The following is a 25,947-nucleotide window of genomic DNA, read 5'->3' as shown; positions in this document are numbered from 1 at the left end:
GCAGGAAGTAGGAGTGTAACGGGAGCGTAGGTGGGCTGGGTGACGTCGCACAGGGTCTAAGGGTAAGGGAGTTTGACAAACCCTACGGTACCTAGCGCTGATCAATGCAAGCAATCAGTCTTGTTCCGCTGCCTCGACATGACAGCGTACCCATCTTCTGAATACCCGGTCGCTCTTTGTTCTCAATTTCACCCTCCTCTTATCGGTAAGCCAACCGGGTTTCCCCTCTCCCTCCCTCCCCCCTTAACCGTTACGCAAACTTTTCTGATCGTTTCAGTTATCGGGGCTTTTCGGGGTGGGAGAAAAGTGTCCGAGTCTCGTGCGAAAACTCCTCTTTTCTGTCTGCTGTTATCGCCCCTCGAAAGAGTTACGCGATCGCATATAGGTATCAAAAGAAGAGCAATGCCGATTTGTTTTATCGAAGATTGTCACGAGCATTGAAACCCCCACGATGATTCGTTCCCGTGTAAACAATTTATTGCCGGAGTTTTCGTTGATTGATTTGTCGCTCGTTTAAACAATCATATTTATATCCTGACGTTAAAATATTCAACGCTATATATTTTATCATTGTATGTATATTTCTTCAAGAATTATCATATCATCGTGTATGAATTCTAATTTCAAGCAAGACAAGTGCGAAAAGAATGCGGTGAATTTAATACATTTTAGTAGAATAAATTCTCCTTGTATGTACTTAAAGTTGTTATTTCTTCGTAATTTGATATTGGTTCACTGTGTACAGAATTTAAAAGCAACTGCGTTATTTATTATTCTAATAAATACATTGCACGTATCGCAGAATATGCGTATAATTCAATTTGATTAGAATAGTATATAGTAAGAATAGTATGACAATTATCATTTTCTTAAATTTACGCTCGCCACTGTATTCTCACTTTCTCACCAATTTTCCACCGCTCCTACGTTTGGCCTACAAAATTCTCAGCTTCTCCATATCCGTGGTATCGAGAAACAATCACGTACATATATACAGCAATTTCTGTAAATTCCACGAAATCCGATGGCTTAGATTTTGGCTAGGAAGCTGGTTGCAGTGGCTGTAGTCGTATGAAAGCGACCGTCAGCTATGAGATAGCAGAGAAACATGCCTTTCCTTCGACACGGTGAATAAAGCAGAGATGATAGTATTCCATCGCGATGAATAAATTGGTAATCGAGTTATCGGTATTCGCGGCGGATGGAGGTGTCGAGAAATTCAAAATCCATTTGAAGTGGTCGAAGTTGTTGGAGCTGGTTTCGGGTACGCGACGCATGTCAGAGAACTTACGCCGACAGGGGATAGCAGTCTCCTCAAGGCGATAATGTTGCAAATTTATATTCCGATGGCGATCGAGCAAAGCTGCTGAATGTGCACTCTTGGCCGCGACTGGCCTGCCCTTCCTGGGATGCCATTCTCACCACCACCACGTAAACCACTTCCATCGGGTCTTTTTCCTCGTCTACTCCTTCTCGACTTTCCTACCTTTTGTGAACGTCACACAGTTCGACGGTACTCAAGCCTCTTGCGTCAATCACCAATTGACAATCAATTTTTCATACTATTCGTATTTCTTCGTCCTCCTCATGATGCCGCGTTCCTCTTCTTCCTATCCGGTTTTCTCCTGTCTTTCGACTGTCGACCAATGACGAAAGAAATGAATCGACGATAACGGAGACAACTTCATTTCTTCGACGAATTGAATTTGTAACGCGAATGTTTCTCTTCTTCTTTTTCAGCTACTAATCGTCTCTCGTGGATATAATGTTATTTCGAGCGAGCCGATGCTCTCGTGCCGATGTTTTTGGCAATTATTGGCAGATGTGGATTTCGTAGTCGCGATATAAAACACGAACGAACGAAAACTCTGAATATCTTGCAACTTCTGTGTGCATTTTCGCGATTGGTTTCACATTTTACCACTACAATCGTAACAGTCGTATCTCGTTGCAATCCTAATTATTTTCAAAATATTTTATACGATACACATCGAAAGTCTTCTACGATAAGTGCTTCGATATTTTGATGAGTTACTATATATTTGAAAAAGATTTCGAAGTTGAAGTTTAAACGCAAAATATTTAGGTATAGGAAATTGAATATTAAAATATGTCTAGATTTATCGAGGCAGAAAGAGATAAAAAGAGAGAGAGAGAGAGAAACGTATTGTATTATTTAAGAAAGTATTTTTCACGATAATTACAAGATTTCCGCTGATAAATATTCGAATAATTACGTTCATAATTATTAAATGTTTCTAGTACTTCTACCAATGTTTCCGGGAATCTGCAAAACGGATTTACAAAATTGGCATTCGAGTTTTTAATTGAAATTCAAGCCAAGTTGCGCGGAATACTTTTGAATATTTTTATTGCTGCTCGTGAAAAATTATTAATTTTTGCTTTTCGGTAATGTGCCAGCGAATATTGTAGGACCCTTTTTTTTAAATTATTTTCACAATAAAGAGCAGATTTTCAGGAACACATTAAATAAACCACTTTTCTCTGTAACGCAAATGCTTTGCGGGATTCGGATTTAAATGAAATATTCAATTCCAAATCTGATCGCGAAATCCACGGTTGATGTAATTCGCCTCTGGAAACGTTTAATCGCATGTCCCATTACAACAGCGTATTTCGAATGAATATTGATATTATAAAAAGCAAGCATAATTAATAGAACGTTCGATATTTTGTGGGAACGATTTATGCGTTGTACTTTGGATAAATATAATTTTAGAATTATGAATATTAGTTTTTTAATTATTCAGGTTTAGCTTGCACGCAATTTGTGTATGTCTGTTGGGATGAATAAAATAAAATAGCTGTGTATAATGTACAACTTTGTTAATATTTCTGAAACGAGCTAATAGGATACATTAGTGTTCTCAGTTAGATATTTCTGCCCATATACCGTAGCCGTAAATGTCCTTATCGCTGAAAGCAGGCCATCAACGTAACAGACGTTTAATCACGCGAACACGCGGTAAAATTTTCTTCCCGGGAAGTGTCGTAAATTAGGAAACTTCGAATTGGTTTTCGATCATCTCAGGACATGACATAGAAAATTTAGAAATGATGCAGCATCGAGAACAATGTAGACGAGCGTTTACCTCCTTAGCATTCTATTAATATAGATATGTCTGTTAGTGATAAAATTGAATCGCTTTATTTTACAGTATTTTGTATACTATATAGATTCATGCTTTTTCATCATTTTAAGCTTTAAATACTCCATCGCGATATCTAACTTATTCCAATGAAAATCGTGACAAGTATCGCAGTAGATAATTATACAACATCATCGTAATTGTGTTCTGATTGACATAATCATAGGTATTAGAATATCCTGATCTAATGCACAAACGCTATAGTCGACTCTGATTGTCGGGTAAATTGTGTTTATCGATCGAATTTTATGTTTAATAAACACAATTTATACAAGACGATCTATATAAATCACCAATTACGAATTTGTAAAAACTACTCGTACGAGATGTAGAAAGAATAATGAATTAATAATTATCTCGTATAATTATAACTTTCCACTATTCCGAAAATAATTGCCAAATAATCAGAACAAAATCCATAAAGGGACAAACATTCAAACGCAACGATATTTCCCGGTGCACGTATCTGCTTGGGCGTATTTAAAGGCAATTTCTGTCTCATCTTCCTTCCGTTCTATTTGAACGCTATTTAAGCGAAGTCTCGACGACGTCCACGCGCAAAAAGGCTCTCTTTCCAATGCCTTGTAGACGACGATGTATCCGCACGACGACGTCCCGCTAAGCGGCGCCCGCAAAAGCTGTCGTCGGTGGTTTCCAGGAGTTTTTAGACTACCTAGATCGATAGGAACGCCTGGACGAGTGTCGAAGAGACGATGGGGAAAACGGTGCGAGGCAGAGAGTTGGATAGTTGGGGGTAGGTGGGTGTGAATAGGTTGAGAAGTGGTGGACGCCACTTTGTGCTGCATCGACATGAATTTGTATTCCTCTGGAGCTGGTCGGTCACCGTTCTCACTTCTCTTTCTCTCGCTGTCCTACGTTGCATTCGACATACCCACCATTCCCTCTCTTTCTCTTTCTTTTTCTTCGTTTCCCAGCCATACATGGTCTGTCCTTCTTTTTCTTTCGGGAAATTCTATGTAAAAAGACATTACATCTGTGCCGTTGCTTCGACCATTGTCTCAAAAGCGACACGTTCCGAATACAAAAAGAGCCTTTCGCCTGGATCAATCCACAATCGATTTGACAACGTTCTTTTACATCGTATTTCGACCTACAACGTATTATACGTGTATATCGTATAATGTCATTTTATGGAAACTTTCAGTGTCGCCTAACTATTTAGAGATAATGTATCGTAATAAACTTTACTGCCGTTAAGGTATACGCTATCTTTATAATATCATCAGAGGACTAGGAATTTAACACGACAGAAAGGAGATTACATCGATATAGGCCACGTTTATTTCACGTTCAGCTAACCTACTTCTAAAACTTCGATTTTGAACCGCAACGTTTTGGGCTACTTATAATAATTGTTCGCCATTGAAATCCACGAACACGTGGAAAATCGCACTCGAAATTCACAAATATTTGACAAATCGTAATCGCGATGATGAACCCTTTTCAGGATTTCGATCTTCTTTTCAGCCCGTGAGAAACGTTATCTTTTATCAATTATTAATAATAATAACACATTTCATCGGACGATTTTATAATGCTGACTTAATGTACTAAAATTTAAAACCAATTTTACAGAAAACAGATACGTTTATCGTCTAATTAATTAATAACTTATGAGTCAGTGTTACACGTACAACGTTACATATACATATAAAATGGTTAGGAATAACAATTTCTTACAAGTTATACGTGCATGTTAAAAACAGAGAGATGTAACTGTCTGGTAAAACGCTAGGAAAGAGGTAAATTTACATAATTTCCTAGAAACTTTGCATCCGAGTGTTCATGTTAACAGACACTCTCGCGAATCAGCAAATACGATCGGTATTACAATTCGATCGGGCGAGCTTCTGCTAAACGATATTCATATCACGAGAAAGTGCTTGCGGCGCAAAAAGCCAACTGCGACGTGACACTCGCTGAACTCTGTAATCGCGATCCTCTTTTCGATCATCGTAAAAAGAGCATTTCCCTTTCCTGCCTCCTCTATCACTTCCCCCGAACTCCTCCAACTGACAGCCTTCCGCCTACCATCGCTTAAACTCGACCCAAGGGTGGTCACGCAGTGGTCGATACTCGACATCGGTTCGGCCACTCGCAAACATTTGCTGTGTAATCGACGAGATTTCGCTCGAGTAATGGATCAAGCTAAAGTTAATACTTTACACATATAGGTGTGTTGACGTTGTTAACTTATTAGGCCGGACAGCTTCTTGGAGCGCGGCCAGCAACCGTTCCAATGATAAATAAGAATCCATGTTTAATCGCTCGAAAAAGCGTTCGCGTTACAACTTCCCCGAAGAATACTATTGCTTTAGCGGATAAAGTAGGTTTTCAACGCAGATTAGAATTTGAGCGATATATCAAACGTTTAATCCTTTCACTGGTCGGACCTAAAGATCCTACGGGCGCAATGAGATTTATATTGGTTTACTTTATATTGGCTCGCAACACGAAGGCACTTGATTCTCTGACTATTCTTTTAGCTAACTGAATTATAGGAATCCATTGCAGTTGTATTAACGTTGTTTCAGTTTGTAATCGTTTAACTTTTAAAAAGATCGCTTTAATTGAATACGTGGACAGGTGTTGACTCGTGATACGACGATACAATGAGACAGTGAAAATTATATTTAGTGGAAATTTTTACTCTAAGAGTATATCGATTCTATATGTTCAACATTCAGCTAACTTTGGACTTTGACTCTTAACTTTCATCCTAAGAGATTAAATTAACAATCATTTATTCTTGCACACATCTCTGTACTTTAATTTTTATCGCTCGACGACATTTCTAAAAGATATTCAAACACATTCATCCAAACTCTCGTCACGTATCTTTTGTTCGCATTTCAACTCTATCTCTCTAACTTTAACATTCTAGACTCTAAAACACGTATCTTTCATGAGCAGCTCTATCGCTCTACTAAACGTTCTCAACTCAATATAAGTTCTATCGTTCTTGCGTGTACGATATACATACGAATTTGATATTCAACATATCCGTAATTACAATTATTTCAACTTTCTCGAATAAAGAAATTCCTTGGTTCTAAGATAGATTGAAAGACACAATGGACGAGTAATCCTTCTGAAGTCTAACAGATCTCCCCGCTTAACCTTCCGTACGATATTTTCTCGAGAAACAGTTCGGCCGAAGAAAAAGCCACGTTCATTTCTCTCGCAGAAGATTATAGCATCCACCGAATTGCATTAAACCGGCTGATTCCCGGGGAACACGTATCCTGGCAGCCGTGCAATAAAAGCAAGAAACGACGAGACCAGGCTGACGCGTATTTGACGCGCGAAACGACTCGAAATTAATATCTTGTCATCCGGATATCTTCGCGGAGCATAATCGTGAAGCCAGTCATTCACAGTCAAACTTTCTCCATTACGGCCTCGACGTAAATATGTACCGTGGTTAATCGCCTTTTCCGGAAAGTTTTGCCCGTAACGACGAGCCATTCTATCGGTTTGTCACTCGTCAACGATGCCATTGTGTCCTGCTATTTCACCTCTAACCTCCTGACCCCTGCGCCCAGTAGCACCCCTCGCGACAGCTAACGCTTTACTAGCTGCTCGCAGTCAGCTACGTCGATAGATGGAGCGTATCCATAATGCGACGAGCTTAGCACGCGCGTGTTAGGATCGTCCCGGTACAACCGGGCAGATTGAGGCTTAGAGCGACGGCAAACAGCATCAATTTGGCATTGCGCCACCACGCACGCTGATGGATACACGATAGGTGTGTATACACTGGTCTCATACGTGTACTGGTCCTTACGAATACGTACTTCAGACGCGCGTCCTGCACAGACCGTTTAATTAAGCTGATTCCAGGCTAAGATACGTTTGCGTTCCTGTCGTGTACTTAGTGCGTTCTTTTAGATACACTGCTGGTCATAAATGTTGGAATAATTGGATCTTTTTACACCGTTGAATTAATATTAACAAATTTCACGAGTAATAAATCGTGCGTTGTCTTGTGTTTTTACATTACGTTGAAATTTCTGATTTACTCTGTGAAAGAGATTGACGACTGTTAATTAATATAGCAATAAGAAGCTATAATACTATTGTACATATGTATGCGAAGAAAGATTTACGTACTTGTTATTACATCGCAATTCAATTTGCATTTCAATTTGTCCATCTATTTAGTTTTACTTATAAAGTTGTATAAAAATCACAATATTGCTATAAAAATTCTAGTTCGATATTATTATTATTAAAAACGATTAATTCACGTAATTAACGAGCACACAATTATCATCTATTATTTTTTCTGTCTACCAGTATTTGTATATTTTTCACCATCGACTCTATAATTTAAGATTTATCGTTATTTACCACTGTTCTCTAATTGAAATGTTATATCAATATATACAAAGAGAGCAACTATAACCGCGGGAATGTGGAACAGCCGTAGCAATAGGAAAGGAATTGTTAGTGATCGATAATGCGTTTCAGGAAATGTGCAAACAAAATTTACTAGTATCAGTGGCAATTTGTATCGGATGGTATTGTGCATACGTGTTGTACATTGACTGCAATGGAGTTCGAACTAGGCATTAACTAACGTGTGACATTACTGAACTACTTAATTAAATCGCTTCAACGTATGAATGCGCCGTTGCAGAGGGAACAAATGTCGACGCCTACGCAAATCGTATCACTGATTGATCGAACGACTCTATTGTTCGAAGGAACCTAATGATTTATAGCCATCTTATTATAACGCGGCAACGCGTTGATTAAAATCGATTAGAGTCGTTGGAAACGTCATCGTTTTAATTTATTCACTATGAGAACGTATGCAAATAAGAAGATGATGAAAATAATATAGAAAGCTGGATTTCGCGATTTAGCGCGTTTCGAGGTGAAAATACAACGATAACGTATTCTATAATTTACATTTATTGCTCTCCGTCTTCTCAATTATACGTGTTTAACTAAATTGGCGATCGATCATTTCTGGCAATGCACTATATCGTGCTTACGGAAATTTATAGCTAAAATTGGATACTCGTAATGGAAATTCGCAGATTACTCGTGCTGCGTGCGTACGGATTACGCGCTGAAACTATATGTATATGTACGTAGTTCGAAACTGGCATTAGTCAAATGTAGATTTAAATGCATTTAGAGCTATTCCATTAAACTGATTCTATACAAACGCTACTAAATAGGGGAAAACCAAATATTGATAATCGCGGTGATATTTGCTAACTGCATTAATACTTGACACTTGCCGCTGATGATCACTATGTCAAGGGATAATAAAAAAAATGTAATTATTATTACAATTGTTGTTATATTTGTAATGCGTTATTTTCCTGTCTTTACAACGTTCATAATTGATATGCTAATTGAACTTAATTATATTGGAAAATAAAACGGAGTAAGATACATCGAACTTATAAAACATATTATAACATAAATATTGTCATAGATTGTTAAAATTGATCTTGAGCCATTATTGGATGTTGTCAATGACACGTTTCGTAATTAACTTAATTAAACTTTGTGTTTCTATATAGATTACATTTGGTTAAATGATCATTTGACTAAAGACAGTCAAAGATTCTACAGAAATTAGTTGGTCCGTCATTTAATTTCTAAATAGTTTTTGAAAAATCGTTCGTATATTAAAAAGGAGTAAGTAAAATTAAAAGAACAAAATGTGGAAAGACCTTTCGTGTAATATAGCGATGATTAGCGTCACACATGTACTGTATGCAGGAAATTGCATAGGAAATTACATCTTTCCTGTGAATACATCCCGCATGAAGTAACCGAAACGACTACACTCTATGTATTTAACTAATAGTTGATATTGCGAAATTATACACGGGTGTAAAATATTATTTATATCAACCTGCTATAACAAATATTTCTATCTCTTTCGATAAACATGGGGATGGAAAAAATTAAGTAATTTACTAATGTAGATTTAACAATAGATAACTTCTCAGATAACTTTTCCATTTACAAAGTATAAGTATAGTTTTTATATTTCTGACTCTTTACTAATGTTATTTTGCCTTGTAGGTTGTACAAATTATTTTTTTATCTTTCAAATAGTACGAAACAGATTGGTAAAAATTATAATACATTTCACATATGTAACGCACATATTTTACACGTATAGGAGCACAGCTACCACTTTTGTCAGAAATTATGGGTAAATATGAAAGCATTCGCTCGGAAAACAGCGCTTATAAATGTACCATAATTCCTCGAACCATTCTTGTCCTTATAGCGTATGGAAAATCAATAGAATGTGAATCAAATTCTTCTTTAATAGACTGTGAAATCAAATTGAAATAAATTTTAAAGAGACCATGTCCCGTTACCACTGAACTATTATTTTAAGGATAGTAAAGAAGATTATAAATAGCCGTAACCAATTATTATCATTTGGAATTTATGTATTTTTATTCTTATATTCATCATCATGCTCCTAATTATGCCTTATGTTTCATTACTTCGCTTTCGACAAATAACGTCATAAGATATACATATCTAATTGATCTACTTAAATCTATTGTTAAGTAAAATTCATTGTAATTAATTATATTTCAATGCAAGATAAAAAAATTCTGCTCTTCGAGAGAACCGCGGTATGTGCAGTTTCACCAGCAAAATTCGCTAAAGATATTTTCATTGATCTTACTAAAAATTCCAGGAATATTTAAAAAATTAAAAGAGAAAATAATTCAAAGCATTTGAACAATTCTATTTGAAAAAACTATTCAAACGCATGCCCCTTCTAATCTACAAATTTTAAAAGCCGTTTCAATATCAAATACAGCATACCAACCACGTGCCCTAAAAATTAGTCGGCAGAAACCAAGATAGCGAAGGTCGCCTCCCACCCTGTGCAAAGCACTTTTGCCCATGAAACTATCGACATTCGTTTTCGCGATTAGATGCGGTCGCGTGATAGACGATGGCCAGCAATGAACATGATCAGCAAAGGACCGCCTCCAGAATATCGAGAAAATCCGAGGATGAACGTAGCAACGGCAATTCCGGCGTTATCTACGCTCGTCTAGGGACAATGCATCATGCATCGCGTTGCCGTTGCTGCCGTTGCTGCCGTCGTAGGAGCCAGTGCTGGCAGTATACCATCGGCCATAGCGCAGTTTGAGCTATGCATTGGCCAATATGTCGTTCATCCCCTAAATCACGACGATTTACAGTTGAACACGGCAGCGTTATCGATGCTGGTTCGTCTGTACCTAACCTTACGCTCTTTCGTTTGTCACACCATTGACGAATTAAAAACTGCCATGTGGGAGAGGGGGAAACGGCCTCGAGACGCGTGTACACAACTCGCTTGCATTTTTCGCTTCTCCCTGTTGCAACGCTTTGTTCTGACGCGACCGACCAACAGTTTATCCGTATTTCGTTCGGACAATAACGTGTCAAAGATAGCGACCGGCAGACAAAGGGGAGAAATAGCTGCGCGCTGTTAGGACCGAACGGAAGAACGGAACAGGCCGAGGCCGTAACAGTTTGTTGCGTTCCTTCGGATCTACGGCCTTCGACTTGCGTGCGAATTGAAACACACGCCGTTCTTGATATTAAACGTTTCTTCTGTTCGTAAAACTGTTCATGTTTCCGTGAAATAAAACATTTCCTTGTGAAACTGTCGCTCGAATACCTTCTGCTTTATTTTGATACATGAGATAGTCATGTAGAAAAGGTAACACGAATTTAATGATTGTGTGATATCTATACGATGTCAAAGACTCGACGACAATTTCACTCACGTATAGGGTGTTCTAAGAAAACGCATGATGTACACGTCGTAAAAGGTTAATCGAAAATATATTATACAATTTTTGTTATAAGCGTATATAAGGCTGCCTTGCCAAGGAGATCGATTTCGAAAATATACCAAGCATGCGTATACTTTGCTCGACATTAATAAACCAAAATCAATAAACTGATGCGTACCTGGTACGCGATATTTTATATCGATAACAAACTAGTAGGATAATAATTAAGAAGCATACAATTCAATACGAGCAGAAAGAGAAGTCAATTTTCATAACGAAAACTTACTTTAAGTATTAAAACTTATTTCATTTGATCCTATATTTTGAATTTATTTTTTGTCAGCAATACTATATTTCATGCGAGATTTTGCATACTGAACTTAGTATTTTTAAGACCGAGCACGAAAATACTTTTAAACGAAAAATCTCTGTCGATTGAAATATAATCAAATTCTATCACGTCTTTTAATAGTTACATTTCAAATTTATAGTAGTGGCTGTATAAAAGCGTTAGAATTTTTCTGGCTGATTAATTAACTATAGATACATAGCTAAGAGACACATTTTTGAATCCAATTTCTACGCTGTCGCTCTAAAATATTTGATGTGACAAATGAAGGAATATTTGATTACCCTTTAGACTCTATTATTTTTGGAATTAAATCTATAGCTTGATATGTCCCCGAACGTTTTCTGTAATTTTGTAGTAGCTAAAAATTTATCGAATATGATTTGTACCGCTTCGCTTGGAGGAACAATACACGGACAGTGATAAATCACGAAATATTTTAGTATTTGTCAATGATTTATTGAACAATGCGATCGTAAAATCGTCAATCCGCGGATAAGAATTATTTGCACGTCGTGGTGCCATTACAGACGAAAAATGAAACGCCGTCACATTTCGTTTTTATCTAAAAATTATACTTAGCCACGCCGATAATGGATCGGAGCAAACCGTCACGTGTGAAGCTCGGCCGCGTTCAATATTTTAAATTGTTTACTCTTCGTGATAGAATCCAAAATTCTCTGGTCGGCAACTGATTGCACTGACTGTGGCTCGTCGTTCCATTGGCAGAGACAATTTTTCGCTATAGAGCAAGCATTCACTGCGTTCACGCGAGAACGTTCTTGCCAACAGAACGATCAATTTATCACAAAGTGCTTCTATTATGCGTTCCACAATACACTTTCGATTCCGTGGCATTGTTACGAACGGACCAGAACGAATCGTGAGACCAGCCACCGGTAACTGAATGCATCGTGAAAAGGCGCCCTCCATTCCAAACAAGCAGGTTAATTGAAGTAGGGCATCAATCGTTTCGAAACGTCATTAATTAAGAAGTTGATTATCGTTTGTCATCGTCTTGCGCGTTATACGTTTTATATTTATCGACTGTCGACTATTTCATCAATTTCTCCCATCGTCCGCAAAATGAGATTGAGTCTGTCAAATTTTGATACTTTGTTTGCTTAAGGAAGTTAAACTTGAAGATTATGAAAGTAGTTTCAACGACGAATTTCAGGTTGCTAGAATTTAAACGTTTCTTCGCAAATTTTATTATACGAAGAAACAAAAAAAGACAAAATTCTTTGATAATAAGCAGGCGTTACGGCGGCGAATCTTACGGCTCGTTTTCTTTGGTGAATCGATGGCTGATGTCTTGGTAGAAATCGCAACGATACCCGATACCATTGGTGGAAAAATTCTCTCGCTAGAAACAATTGACTAAATGTCCCGACGAGAGTCAATCTGGTTCAGGTCCCACAGGAAAGCTTGGTAACTGTTTATTACCGGCGGCGAGAAATAGAACAAGAATCACGAGGAATTGGAGGGATGAGATCAGTGGTGAATACAAATGTGAGAATTAAACGTTGATTGGCCGCAACTCGTTCGACTTTGTGTGATTCGTTGGTTGGATTTTAAATCGATTTAAATTAGAAGATATTATTTTACATTCGTAGCTTTTTTCCTATTTTATACGATTCTCTATATTATTCTCTTATCTAAACTAAAATCTATATTTGATTTTTCTTGATAGTAAGAAGATCTTTTTAATTATACTTATAATAGTACATTTAATAATTTAATTCCGTTCCTTCTTATCTGACCTCTTCATACAGAAATGTTTCGACCAATTTAATATAAATTGAAAATAGATTGAGCAGTTGCTTGTTAAATAGGCTGACAATATGCTGATTTTTTTTTAGTTATGCTACTATTAATGCCAAGAAGTATAATAGTAAGCCTAAGGTAATCTCGCCATTAATTTAAACCGGTCATGATAATTAGTAATTACTGTTACGGAACTGATGTTGGAACTCTTCCGTTTTGACAAATAACAAACTATCTAGGTTGGCGATGTTTTGTTATGTACAATGTCCGTCATTTAATTTTATCGGGACACGCCGGATATCCATTTAGAAAATTGTGCGTGTTAAAAAACAGAAGTAATATAGAGGAATGAGCGTGGGTGACAAACATTTCCTATCACGAAGCACGCAATGATAACCATAACAGAACTATATTAAAGAAATAGACACAACACATGAGATACCGCACGCAATCGCGCGTATATCACCGGCAATGAGAGCCTAAAATTAGCTTGTATAGAAACAAACTTCACATGCAATGAAAAAAGAGTATTATCTAAATGCTAAAACTTGTGACATGATACGCTTTTAACAGTGCTCTTCGCGTGTCGTTAATAATTCCATTTTATTCGAAGGTGTGACTCGTCTTATTGTATATATGTTATATTAAAAATAATCATCTAGTACCTGATACCGCTGTAATTGAAGAAATTACAGGACAGAAATTAGAGGACAGTTGTACTTTCCAATAATTTAAGTAAACCAACAAAACCGAACTTAAAATCGAGTCAATCTTCCAAACGTGCTATAAAATCACAGCCAACTAATATGCGCAGAAAAATGCTTCTTCTCTACTTTCGAGTATAAAACTTTCGAGTACGAAACATATCTTTTGTTTATCTTTTCCTTCAGATACGTACAATTTAAATGTTAAAACCGCCTTCATATTCTTGAAATTATTAACCTGGAAACCGTTCAATTCTTAACTAGGAAAAACGGCGGCGCACGTTCTATCAAATATTGACCACTTTCTCTCCATTGAATGTCCTGAAAGAAAAATAACTTTCAATTTTCTTGATCGTTCCGCGGGTATTAATGGCCCTCTGCCGGAGGGTCGAGGGAACGTGACGTGATTGTAAAATCATATGTAACGAAAAAAACAGGTCACGAATACAGAATGGTCGCGTGTCAGCTGCGTGGTGACCCATATTTCTCGACGAGGAACGTAAGCCAAGTCCAGGCTTATGGGCACCACGTGTGCATCGATGCACCGCTAGGTCTGGAAGCGACCAACCAAACCGAGATTCAATTCTGTTCACCCTGCTAGGTTTTCGCCGCATGGAGAATTAATAGAGGTTTCTCTCCGTGTTGGTAACATGGCTACCATGCTCTGATCGTAAAGGGTAGGTACATACGTTTCCTTGAACGTGGACGCGTGCGTGCAAGTCTCAAGGGCCGACAGTAGTCTCTCTAAATCAACGTTTCACAGTTGCCTCGCAAAATTAAGGAAATCCTTGATCTACGAGCCAACCGTTTCTCGATTCTTGATCTATGCCCTACGGGATCGCTTCGAACTTTTGTGCATCCCTCTTCGCATTGTCCTGCTTCAATGGAACTGACTTCTGACCCCGCTCCCCGTAGCAGTCGCATTCCATTCTTACCCTTCCTGGTCGTATAGAAATGTCTCGTAAGTTCAACTGCGTTCGTATTATACGAATCGCCCAGTGATACGTATTGCGACCAAGAAAGTCCGTGCTGAAATTGCCAGTTTATCTTGCGACCTGACGCAACGTTGCGCTTGTCCCGATGCGCTGTACATCAACGGAGATTTGTATACGTTCGATTGTGGCTCGATCGAATGGTGCACGGTCGTAAAAACTTGAGATTGCCCCGTTTCAAAGCCAGCTATTGCGGTTTCCTTTTTCTAACGTGATGGCAAACCGTGACTTAAAACTGCTTTGTAATATCGGCTGCACGGTCACGGTTTTTAATCGATTTCATCGTTTTACAGGGCTCTAGACAAATTAAAAACCTGAGTATTAAAAGCACTTACTGTATAGGAGATAATTGAGCTTAAAAAGGGAAAAATAATACGGAATATAGAAATTGCAGAGACTTGATTTCAGAGTGGAAGGATTTTTAACAATTCAGCAACAGTATTTTTACTCGAAATTCTTTATTTATTTATTACGGATATATTGTATATTGTGATACCGAAGTAACAATTTTCTTGCCACTATATTTTACAGGTTTTACGAATTGTACGATGATTCGATTAATGGTAAATTATTTGAAACTTCTAGATGCTAATGAAGATGACATTTCACTTTATAACTTTAAATTGTACGCAGTTACCTTTACGTCTGGCGTAGCAAAGTTAATGTTAAGCGTAGAATGTTTCAAAGAATGCGTTCCCCTTTCGTCCACAAGAATCTAACTATACGCTAATTGTAAAACTAAAATCCTTAGAGTTCGAAACTGTCATAATCCGCGACAGTGTTGCAACAACATAATTGCTAATGAATACATGGTGAGAAGGTGAAGGAAAGCAACATCGAACAACTTCGAGTTTCAATCTGCGTACTACGTTATTTCGCACTCAAATCCGCTATGTAAAATTTAATGTAAAGCAATCCAGGCTAATTAATTAATTAATACACTACGTCTTTTCGCTACCAGAGACAATTTTTGGGAGGCAGGGAATTCAGGATTCATAACGGGGATTGATTCGTAAATATTAAGATACTCGTTAATCTTATACAAGATGTGTCAATTAAGCCAGATTATTATGGAAATGGCTTACTTGCCCAGAAAATTTTAATCACATAAGATAGTCACAATGCGTTAATCTGAACTCCAGTTAAAAATATTTATGCGTATATATATTGGTATATAAATGTATCAATGGAGTTTCAATATAAATGTGACGATGCATTAAGAAAGCTGCATAATAACACCAAAAATAACTGGTCAAATAAGCAATATTTACATATGCGATAAGTCGATTTCCTTAGTTAAAGATGAACAAGAAAACATTAAGTGAGACGCTTATAAACATTGCATACACATGCATAAGCATTGCATGCAGCCGACACCATAACGTGACTTTGGTAGTAGCCTTATTTCACAACGTATTCACGTTTTCCATTGGCGATATCCCACGATCGTAACGATCAGCGTGATAATAATGACGTTTATACGTTTATACCTAGCGTCGACATTGCAATCGCAGCGAACATCGATGACGGTGACGATAATAAAGCTGTGCCACAATTCCGTCGTCAAATGAGAATCATCGTCCTGTCGGAAGGTAGAGGGAAAGAGATAAAGAGAGGCTTGGCAGCAATAATAAATGATGCCCCATTGCCGTTGCTTTATTGAAAATCCAGTTTCCCGCTTAAACGACCCCGAATAGGTAGGTGTGTCGTGACTTTTGATGCCGACGTCGAATTTTTTCTGACCAGCTAACTGTCAAATGTCACTGCTTCCGTCCGAGTCTTGCCCTCGCTGCAATAATTTTTTTTAACTGATAAGACTAACACCGCTGCGTTGAAAAAATTGAAAGAGCCGTTTTAGCGCTTTCATCGTGCGTTTGTATAAAATATCGAGGCCAGAACGATAACATTGTATTCGGTTGCGGTGGTTAAATTAAAAATGAAATATCGAAACATCATCGAAATACCAATTTGCACAAGCGTCTGTAATTTGTTTACGGTGTATATGTGAAACGTAAATCTTTATTAAATATGTAACAGCTGAATTGAAAGTAGAAGTTTCTACACTTTCTACATTGCTAAGGCAACGTGAATGCTAATCGAGGCGCACATATTTCAGATTTTATCTTGAGAGATTTGAAAGTGGATATCAAAGAATAAATTTCTATGCGAAAGATAGAGCGTTCGTTTGCAGAAATCATTTCAAAGATATTGGTAATATTAGAAGCTGTTAAAAATTGTATTTCATTGGATTTCTCTTCTGGTTTGAAAGAGGCGAACTTCTGTTGCCTCTGCCGATCGCGTTTGAGGCTAATGTTCACAATAAATTTTTATACAGGCAGACAGCTAATAGAAAATTCAATAACGTTCCGATGTGGTTCTATATCCACCTTAGTGCAGGTCTCTTCATATAAATATGACAATAAATAGTACGAGATATCGTTGAAAACGCACGTCGCTATATTTTATCTCCGTCCTCCGTTCTTCCATTTATTTCCGTGTCGACATGACTGAACCATATCAGAAAGTGATATAGACACGAACGCGGTAGACTGCTAGAATAGAAGCTGTTACGTTTCGAGTAATAATTTAGTGGATATCTTGTCTAGAAACTCTCTGTCTGAGAATCTGGTGAAGAATGTTCAACGAAGATCATTTGTATACGAAAATGATTTATGCACGTTTGCCGGGGGGAAATGTTTCGTGCATCAATAACGAAAAGTGGAGCAACCCTTGGCAATTTGTAAACAACACAGTGAATAAATTTTATTATTACACGACGCATAAATTCAAATCTAATTACAATAAATTTATTCTTTTTTAATATGATACAACCTTTAACAAATGCTATATACCTAATCTAAATATATCTGAACGCATAGAAACATTTTACGCTATATTTTCGACTTGTTCGATCATGTAAAATCACTTCTTCTTCTATCCTTACCAAACATCCTGCATAACAAACATAAGTTTTAGAAAGAAATAAGACGTAGGCTTTTCGGAATAAAATCGATTCGAATATACGAGTCTATCAAAGAAACAATATTTTCAACAGTCGAAGAGTATGAAAAACGTGTTCGCGTTATCAAGTTCGAAGCACGAGGCTGGAAACGAAGCCGTCGGCAAAATAAAGTTTTGTCAATTTCCTGCTGATTTCCTAATAGTCCGAAGATCCCGGTGCGATGTGATGGTGTCGGCAGTGGAACGCGGAGGGGAAGATGACGAGGTTCGGGCTAATTCACGAGAATGGGCCACTGTGTGTGCCCACCGGAACCTCCAACCAGTGAGGATAGACCATCAAACCGATTGTAATCAGACCACCCTCCGTTTCCAACGCTTCCAACGCCTACCTTGGCCCTCTATACTTTCCTCTGGCGAAATACTCGGTTCGTAGTAACTGACGTCCGGACCGAGTAGCTCCTATAGCTGTAACTCGATTTTCGACTACTCATCCTGACCTACCCGTTGCCGAATAACCCGCGGGAGGTGATGAAATGAGTAGAAGGTAGCGAGTAACAGAAGGGACAACGGCAGAGAGGATATTGGCTAGAAGAAAATGTTTATCCAGACCATTTTTCCATTTTCGATCATGGAGCGTTCATCGTAAGGAACAGAAGGAAAGATCTTCTTGGCTGTACGGACCTTAGGACCGTCCATCTGTCCGTCTACCCTATCACGTATGCAGATCGATAGCCAATTTAACCGCAAAGGGCTCTCTCTCTCTCTCTCTTTCTCTCTCTCTCTCTCTCTCTCTTGTTCTCTGCGAAACGACAGAACCGAATCGAGCTAACCAACCGGATGATCGAGTTGCTTTTTGATCAAATTCAAATTCGTAAGTTGAAGTTGTACCGTTTGGTAAAGGTCTGCGAACAGGCGACCACGGCGGGGAAAAAAATGCAAATGGGGTCAACAAACCGGGCACGTCAATAGTAGAAACGGGGAATGTACCTTAAAACTGTGGAGCAAAGTGGAGCAATTAGGGATAGAGTAAACGAACCAGATTTCGCGGCGGCAAAATGCATATTCAGCGAACTCGGAACAACCAGGCCGCTGTACTAAATCGACGGTTTTACTGCGTCTTTCCTGCTTGGTGGCGCAAATATTATTTATTGCCTTACAAAATTTCCATAGCTTCACATTAAAGATTCCCATAACTCGACGAACGGTGCAGTTTTCAATCTCGTCTGAGTCAGCGTTGAGCATGATCGTCTTTAATATGCGTGTACACTTCACCACAGAGTGCTACACCGCGCTGGCCTGTTGTGCCAGCTTCTCTTCGAATTTTGTTGTCGATAATGTATTCCTGTTCACGGGGCATGGCATATGGCTTCGATCGTTATTTGTATTGCCGTTTACGGGACCCGTTTGATGGCTACTGTCACCTAATTTAATATTTAACGTTGTGGATTATTATAATTTTATTCGTCGCCGCAACTCGTACGAACTCATCCTATCGAAACCTATCAGTATCATGGACATCGAGCTTATTTGAAAATCAATGCTATACTTGCTGTTGATAAATTCGGTTAAAGGAACGTGTTTGCGTATGATATTAATTGCTCGTTTACAACAGTGTTCCGATTAATCAAGAGAGGTAGAATTATTCGAAAACCCGTGCGATCTTTCACCACGCGGCGTATTAGTTTATTCGCTTCTCTTTTTATGATGTTTGTCGTCGAATTCCGATTTACTCGAATAAGCATATTCGTTGTTTTTTCAGTTGTATAAATATAATCCGAATATTTTGTTTCGAAATTGGAAAATTATTGTCTTTTTTCTACTCTATTTATCGATATTAGCAGTTTCCATTTCCGGATAAAAAGTATTTTATGGGGCATGAACGAAGTATGAAACTTACAGAATAACGAAATTGGTTGAAACAATTATTTTCTAAGCATTTTCACTGAAAATAGAATGATTGGTTAATTATTTTTTATCACATGTAATACTCAATTATCAAATATTTGACCAACTATAAAACTAACGAAACAAGCTCTTAATTACGGTTCAACGAGAATTGTTGTAATGTTTGTCGAAAGCAAATAGATAAAATCAAGAAAATTACTACTTTATGTTTGGAGTTCTTCCACTTCAAACATCATCTTTAATAACGTCTCTATCATTTTGAAGACGTTGAAGCCAATAAAACGACATGTGGCATTAATACGCGATTAATACTTAACCACCGATATCAATACGACGTGCAACTTTCTTGTGATTTCTTCATTTTACTAAAAATTTGTTTTTGTAATATTCTCTGGCAACGAAATTTAAAAAAGAGAGTTATACGAAGACGAAATGTTGACTAATATCTAACAGCGAATATATTACATAATATTCTCATAAACACATTAAGTCGATTTCTGAAATATTATAATCACTCAGTACGTCAACAGAAATTCAGTCTTGTTTTTATTATTTTATTTTATTTTCCATTGCTCCCTGTATACTTTCAAATATCAAAAAGTTCTTTAAAAATATGTAACTTTCGATCGAGTGCTGCGTCTTAAATATTATTCTTGGTATTTTCGGTTTGCTTAACAAACACCGCCGTTCCACAAGGTAAACAGCCCTTAATGCTTTGATGGAAAGATATTTTCGGTATCCCGTTATTTTTACACGACGCAATCTAGACGTTGACTTTCCACCGTGATTCCGCTTCCAATTGAATTTTCTTGTTGAGATACATAGCGGGGTCGGTGTTTCCCGGCGTTCTTTAGCGAGTTTGCATAACAAAGTAAGAACAGTCGGGCGCATTATTAGAATACACGGGATTTTATCTAATGTATATAGCGGGACTAGCCGCCGTTAAATTACTCTTGCAATTTTAATAGAAACAATGAAAGCATGTTTACCCTCGCGTCCAATTTTGTGCTCGCCCGCTGTTCCGCCGGCTCTATAACGCAAAGACTGGCTCGAATATTTAAAGACTAAACAATACTTTGCTTCTGATTTTCTAATTTAAAATTGTTTGCCAGCTGCCGAATATCCCGACCGTGAATTAATTCCGACTATCGTCGTGGTTTTATCAGACCACAAATTCATCCAATCTTCCATGAAACGCAAGGATAAAGGTGTACACGCTGTATACGTCGCTGTTCCAGTGAATAAGTCAATTGTGAAGAACTTTTTATGTTTGCTGTAAATTGCGACAATCCGAATTTGTATTATCGTCTAACGACTGACAAAATTTTTATTTTTGACCAAATAGCAATATATCGTGGAAAGGAAAGATTACGTTTATTGTAATACGAATTAATAGAATGAATAAGGTTGACTGACGAAGCTTAAATAAATCATGAGTTTTGTTTCTATTTGTGGTAGAAAATGTTTTACGTTTTGGCTGCTAAATTCTATTTGTGTAATTTGACGGTTCGGATATTAAATAAAATATATGAAATATATCTTGAAACGTAACAAGGATTTATATAGAATTATAAAATAAATGTTACTCCGACTATTCATATTATTACTATATTTTCAACCATTTTTATCGTTACGCTTCTTTTCAAAGAATTCTTTTTAACGATTTCACGTATATCTTTTTCAGAACACTACCACATATTCGTAGGAGATCTGAGCCCAGAGATCGAGACGCAGACCTTGAGGGAAGCCTTCGCTCCTTTCGGTGAAATCTCGTAAGTCCTCTTAATCTCGCTCATTAAAGACGACTTACCGTTCTCTTCGTAGTATACGAGTGATAATATAGCGATATAATGTGAACGCTGATCTTACGTGCATGCAACAATAACTAGCCGTGCTGCGGTTCAGAAACATTTTATACAGCCAAATCTTCCAACTGTCTTTATGTTTGTCCAGTGCACAAATACTTGCATCATCATATATTACGGCTGTCGCGCATAATATGTACAAAGAATAATACGCGTAATTATTTTATTAATTATTACTTGTTTTATTACCTGACAGCGAGTTTGTCATTAGGAATTATAGTCATACTATAGAAGAAGAAGAATGATAATGTCTGAAACGTCTACTTTAACAATTCTTAATCTTGTGTTTCTTTAATTATCATTAAATCACGGTTTTATTTTAATTTGAAATTAAAGCGATATTTAAATACAAAAAAAGCTACATTTTCGTTATTGATATTTAATACCAATATTCGATATTTTGCTAATCTTTAATAGAGAGTTTGTGCCAAAAATTCTTTTCATAGAAAGGTAGATTTGTTTCAATTTCTCCAGGTAGTTGCTATATTATCGATATAAAGTAAAGATGAGGCCAAGTGGAAGGAAGATTGTAACAGTAGGTATTTTCAGGATGGATACATTCTATAGTATACTCGAAATGTGTCAATATTCCTGGATAACTTTGTACAGTGTACAATCAACTCTATTGTTGACAATTGTATTGTCCTCTTCTGTTGATTCTAAGAGAAAGGACCAACCGTTGCAGCTAAATTGAGCAAATTCTGTTTGAAGTATGGGAAAGAGAAGGAAGATCTGAATATTTCGTTTTATCAATCGCGCAGATTTCGCCGATCTATTTCCTCTTCAACGATCGTTATGCATTGACGTTTGCACGTTTAAAAAATACGATGCTGGGTTATTGGTCGAATACGCACGGTTTTCAATGTCTAATAGCAAACACGAACAGAAAGAGAGGAGGAGAGAAAAGAAGAAAAAGGACGGTACGAATCGTATGCGGTTCCATATGTAAATCATAAATTCGTGCAAGCGTCGATGTCACGCGTATTTTTAATTTAACATCGCAACGTGAGATATATTTTTTCCCTCGTACGCACGTGGTTGTTTAAATATTCACTGCGCTTTCAGTCGTGAAATCACATTCGCCAAAGTGTGTATAGTATTTTGTTATCGTGCCTGCATGAAATATTATATTTCGCCGCCGCGTGGAATTCCATGCCTGAGCCGTAAATGATATTAACCATTTGCTGATATTTTAACATCGAAATGACAGGCGCATATTGATCGAATTCACGCATAAAAAAAAAACTCCATCAGCAGCGAGATCACGATTTTATGTCATCGAGCCTAGCCTGCATTGAATATTTCGCAATGAATTACGTGTTTTCACTATGCACATTGCACCGTAATAACGATTTTCTTATACCCTCTATTTTTTTATTATTATTATTATTTATTTACACTCTCGGACTTATAACGAGATTTATGGAACAACGTAGTTTTACTTTTTCTCAATTCGCAGAAACTCCAAATTATTCCGCGGTCAGTTGGGGTGCATCGTGCTATTATACGTACAGTATCATTGTCTGGGAAGTTCGTCACTTTTTTGACAGATGATATATTCTCTTGTGGATTTGTTGAGATTAGGAGAGAATTATTTATTATGAATTTCTGTTACATAATGAAATACTATATAAATAACGGTCAGATATGGAACAAATATTGCTTCCAATTAGGCAATAAATGCGCCAATTAAAGCGAAGAATCAGAGATTGATCAGTGCAAAATAGAAAATCTAATTGCCGATTATTAACGATTTGTAACCGATACGATTGACGATCTCAAAAAAATAGTTCCTTAAGACGTTCGTATTATGAACTTAATTACCACAACATAGTTATCTACGATAGTTAACTACGATCTAAAATTCATTTGCGTCGTTTACAATTCACGATACAATTTACATACGCTGTTTACAATTTGCAATTTTACGATAGTATCGAGCAGTACCGTTCATGAATATGCTACACAAAATTGTATAACATCCATTACAAAAATATTTGCAAGATTATAAGAAGAGCGCGAAGAATTATCATTTTATCCTCCGACACGTAGTGTTCCCACTGACACGTCTGAAAACTATGAAAACAGGTGAGAACTTTCGACAACATTTTCGACACATTAAATTGCATTTCGACTCTTCGCAAAGACAAAAACAAAATTGACATTTTCAAATCAATTTGCCAAAGTGAAGCGAAATGTTCGAGGTAATCGTATATCGCACGAATCCGATAAAACGAACGAAACTTGACAAGAAAGGGGAAAAATAACAAAAAAAAAAAACCAGCGAGAAGCTTTAAGAGAATTAAAAAAAAAACCTAATCTCGAATAATGCACCTATATCTCCGGATACCCGTGTTCGATCGTGGAATGGGGCTTTTCATACGCGCAGCGTTCCACCGTCAAAAAGAGAGGGTAGCGGGGAAAAAAAGGAAGAAAAAAAACCCAAAAATAGTGCTCGTTTAAACCCTGACATTTGGTGGTACTCTTAATCTCCGAAATCCCCGTGTATCTCCGGGAAGCATTCGTTTGACAGGAAAATCCGGCGGTAAGTTCCGAGATCGTGGACCTCGATGTGAAATCCGAACTTAGGGTGACATTCGCGTTTCGGCGGCGAAACAGCTGGAAGTAGTAGGTACAGTTCGCGTCGCTTGCCACAAGGAGACGGCAGAAAAATGGGGCCCTCCGGTAAAATCGATTCAAACTCTCTCCACGAGTACCTAAGCCGCGCTTTAAAAAGCTAGTGAAAAATTGCCAGCGGTTTTCCTCTTTCATTTTGTTTTCCCGCGCCGTCCTCGTGTCCCCCACCTCCTCGTCCCTCTAACCGTCGTGTTTCCACCCCTGCATGCTGCCAACCCCTTGTCGGCCCCACGACCGCCTTACCCTCTTTCTATGCACCTTCCACCTCCGGTTTCTTTTTCTTCCGCTCCCACGTTGCACACTCTTTCTTGACCGGCCTGCGCCAGAAACGCTTTTCTTATCCAGCTCACAGTGTATGGCAAACACTTCAGATTAATTGTATGCTCTCCCTGTGGCTGCCGATCGGTCCGTCGCTCGACACCTTCGCAAAATCGGTTGTCGAGAATTCTGCCACCCTTAATCGAAATACCCTATCCATCATTTCGAACCAACGGAGAAAACGCCAAGTTTTATCATTTTTTTGCCGTGTCTTTGTTCTTCTTCGTTCAGTTTGAAATATTTGATCGTTATTTCGTAACAGTCAGCGTGGTAATAACGTTAACTGAAACATAAAAAAACGAGTACGAGGAATTTCAAATATTTCAACATATCTGGAAAATTGAAAGAATGATAGATAGTCTAGTTGAACGAGTGAAGGTAAAATTTAACTGATCTAACTAGAACGATTTATGATTTTCCGCATTAATGATTCGCATTAATGAACAACAAGGTTCGGAAGATTATTTAGAAATATATATTACGTAAAGTATCACTTAGGATTCTCACGTTAATTCTTCCGCCATAATCTTTGTTTCTAAGCTGCTGCTGGAACCTCTCTAATTGCCCTGAAGAATCCTCGTATCCGTGCAAGGATAGCCGAACTAGCACATATGAATAACAGCCGCTTGTTAGCCACACCAACACGTTGGTGCATTTCTAAAACTTCTACTTTTCAAACGTCGCAGTTACACTCCGCTGAAAAACTCTCCGACTGCCACAATGCAGACAATGACATTTGAGTTTTTAACCCGGAGGGGTTTCTTCAGATTTTACCCGTACTCGTTTGTGTACGTAACGTACACGTTAAAAGAATATATACGCGAAGCCGGAGAATGTATACACGAGCAAATAAGCGTGCGAACGTGACTGGAAAATGGATGATAACGAGGAATCGCGAGCCATAGTGGACAGGATTGTAAATTAGAGGAGGAAAAGTTTGCGAAAAGAATGGAGTAGCGAAAGTACGGGACGAGAACGAGCTTTGAGAAACGCTACATTGTCGTTTATCGTTGCGTATCGTTTCCTTGAATATCGTTTTATGTTCGTGTCACGGTTGTTATCTTTGTGCTTGTTATCATACCGCCGAGAAAGTTAAAGACACATCCGTTTGAATGAAAAATTTGTCACAGTTATAATTAATAGCCATATACTTGTGCAATTCGTTTTATCTTTCGTTTGATCAGTCGAAGTCACTTTGAATTAGTTATATTTTTCCATTCAACGCACGGTTAACGAAAATACTCAATTTACGATATTCGTCGTGTTAGCATGTTCGTTAGTTCTTTTCTGAACTTTTGAATTTCCTAGAAATTATTATAAAAATATGAAATTTAAGAGATTTGTATTTATTCTGATAAGATTAAAATATATGCAAATACGTATCGCGTTCAACAAATCTTTTTACATTGTAACATGCACGATGTCTCGTAATTGCTAGTACAAACGGGAAGCGGATGGAAGTTCTATG

The 25,947-nt window shown here is 37.6% G+C and overlaps 1 protein-coding gene across 6 annotated transcripts in view; it reads left to right on the top strand.

The window, feature by feature from the left end:
* LOC117159114 (uncharacterized) overlaps nucleotides 1-25,947 on the top strand; it is a 585,240-nt gene that overhangs the window by 425,312 nt on the left and 133,981 nt on the right. For all 6 annotated transcript variants that reach the window (XM_033338664.2, XM_033338665.2, XM_076619743.1 and 3 more), the window contains one exon: nucleotides 21,344-21,431. In XM_033338664.2, the coding sequence (XP_033194555.1) occupies nucleotides 21,344-21,431 (88 nt within the window). The remainder of the gene's footprint in view (nucleotides 1-21,343; nucleotides 21,432-25,947) is intronic.

This window comes from Bombus vancouverensis, chromosome 7 (assembly GCF_051014615.1).
Source record: "Bombus vancouverensis nearcticus chromosome 7, iyBomVanc1_principal, whole genome shotgun sequence".
Lineage (NCBI taxonomy): Eukaryota > Metazoa > Arthropoda > Insecta > Hymenoptera > Apidae > Bombus > Bombus vancouverensis.
The sequence above is the reverse complement of the archived record's forward strand: the minus strand, read 5'-3'. Positions and strand labels throughout refer to the sequence as shown.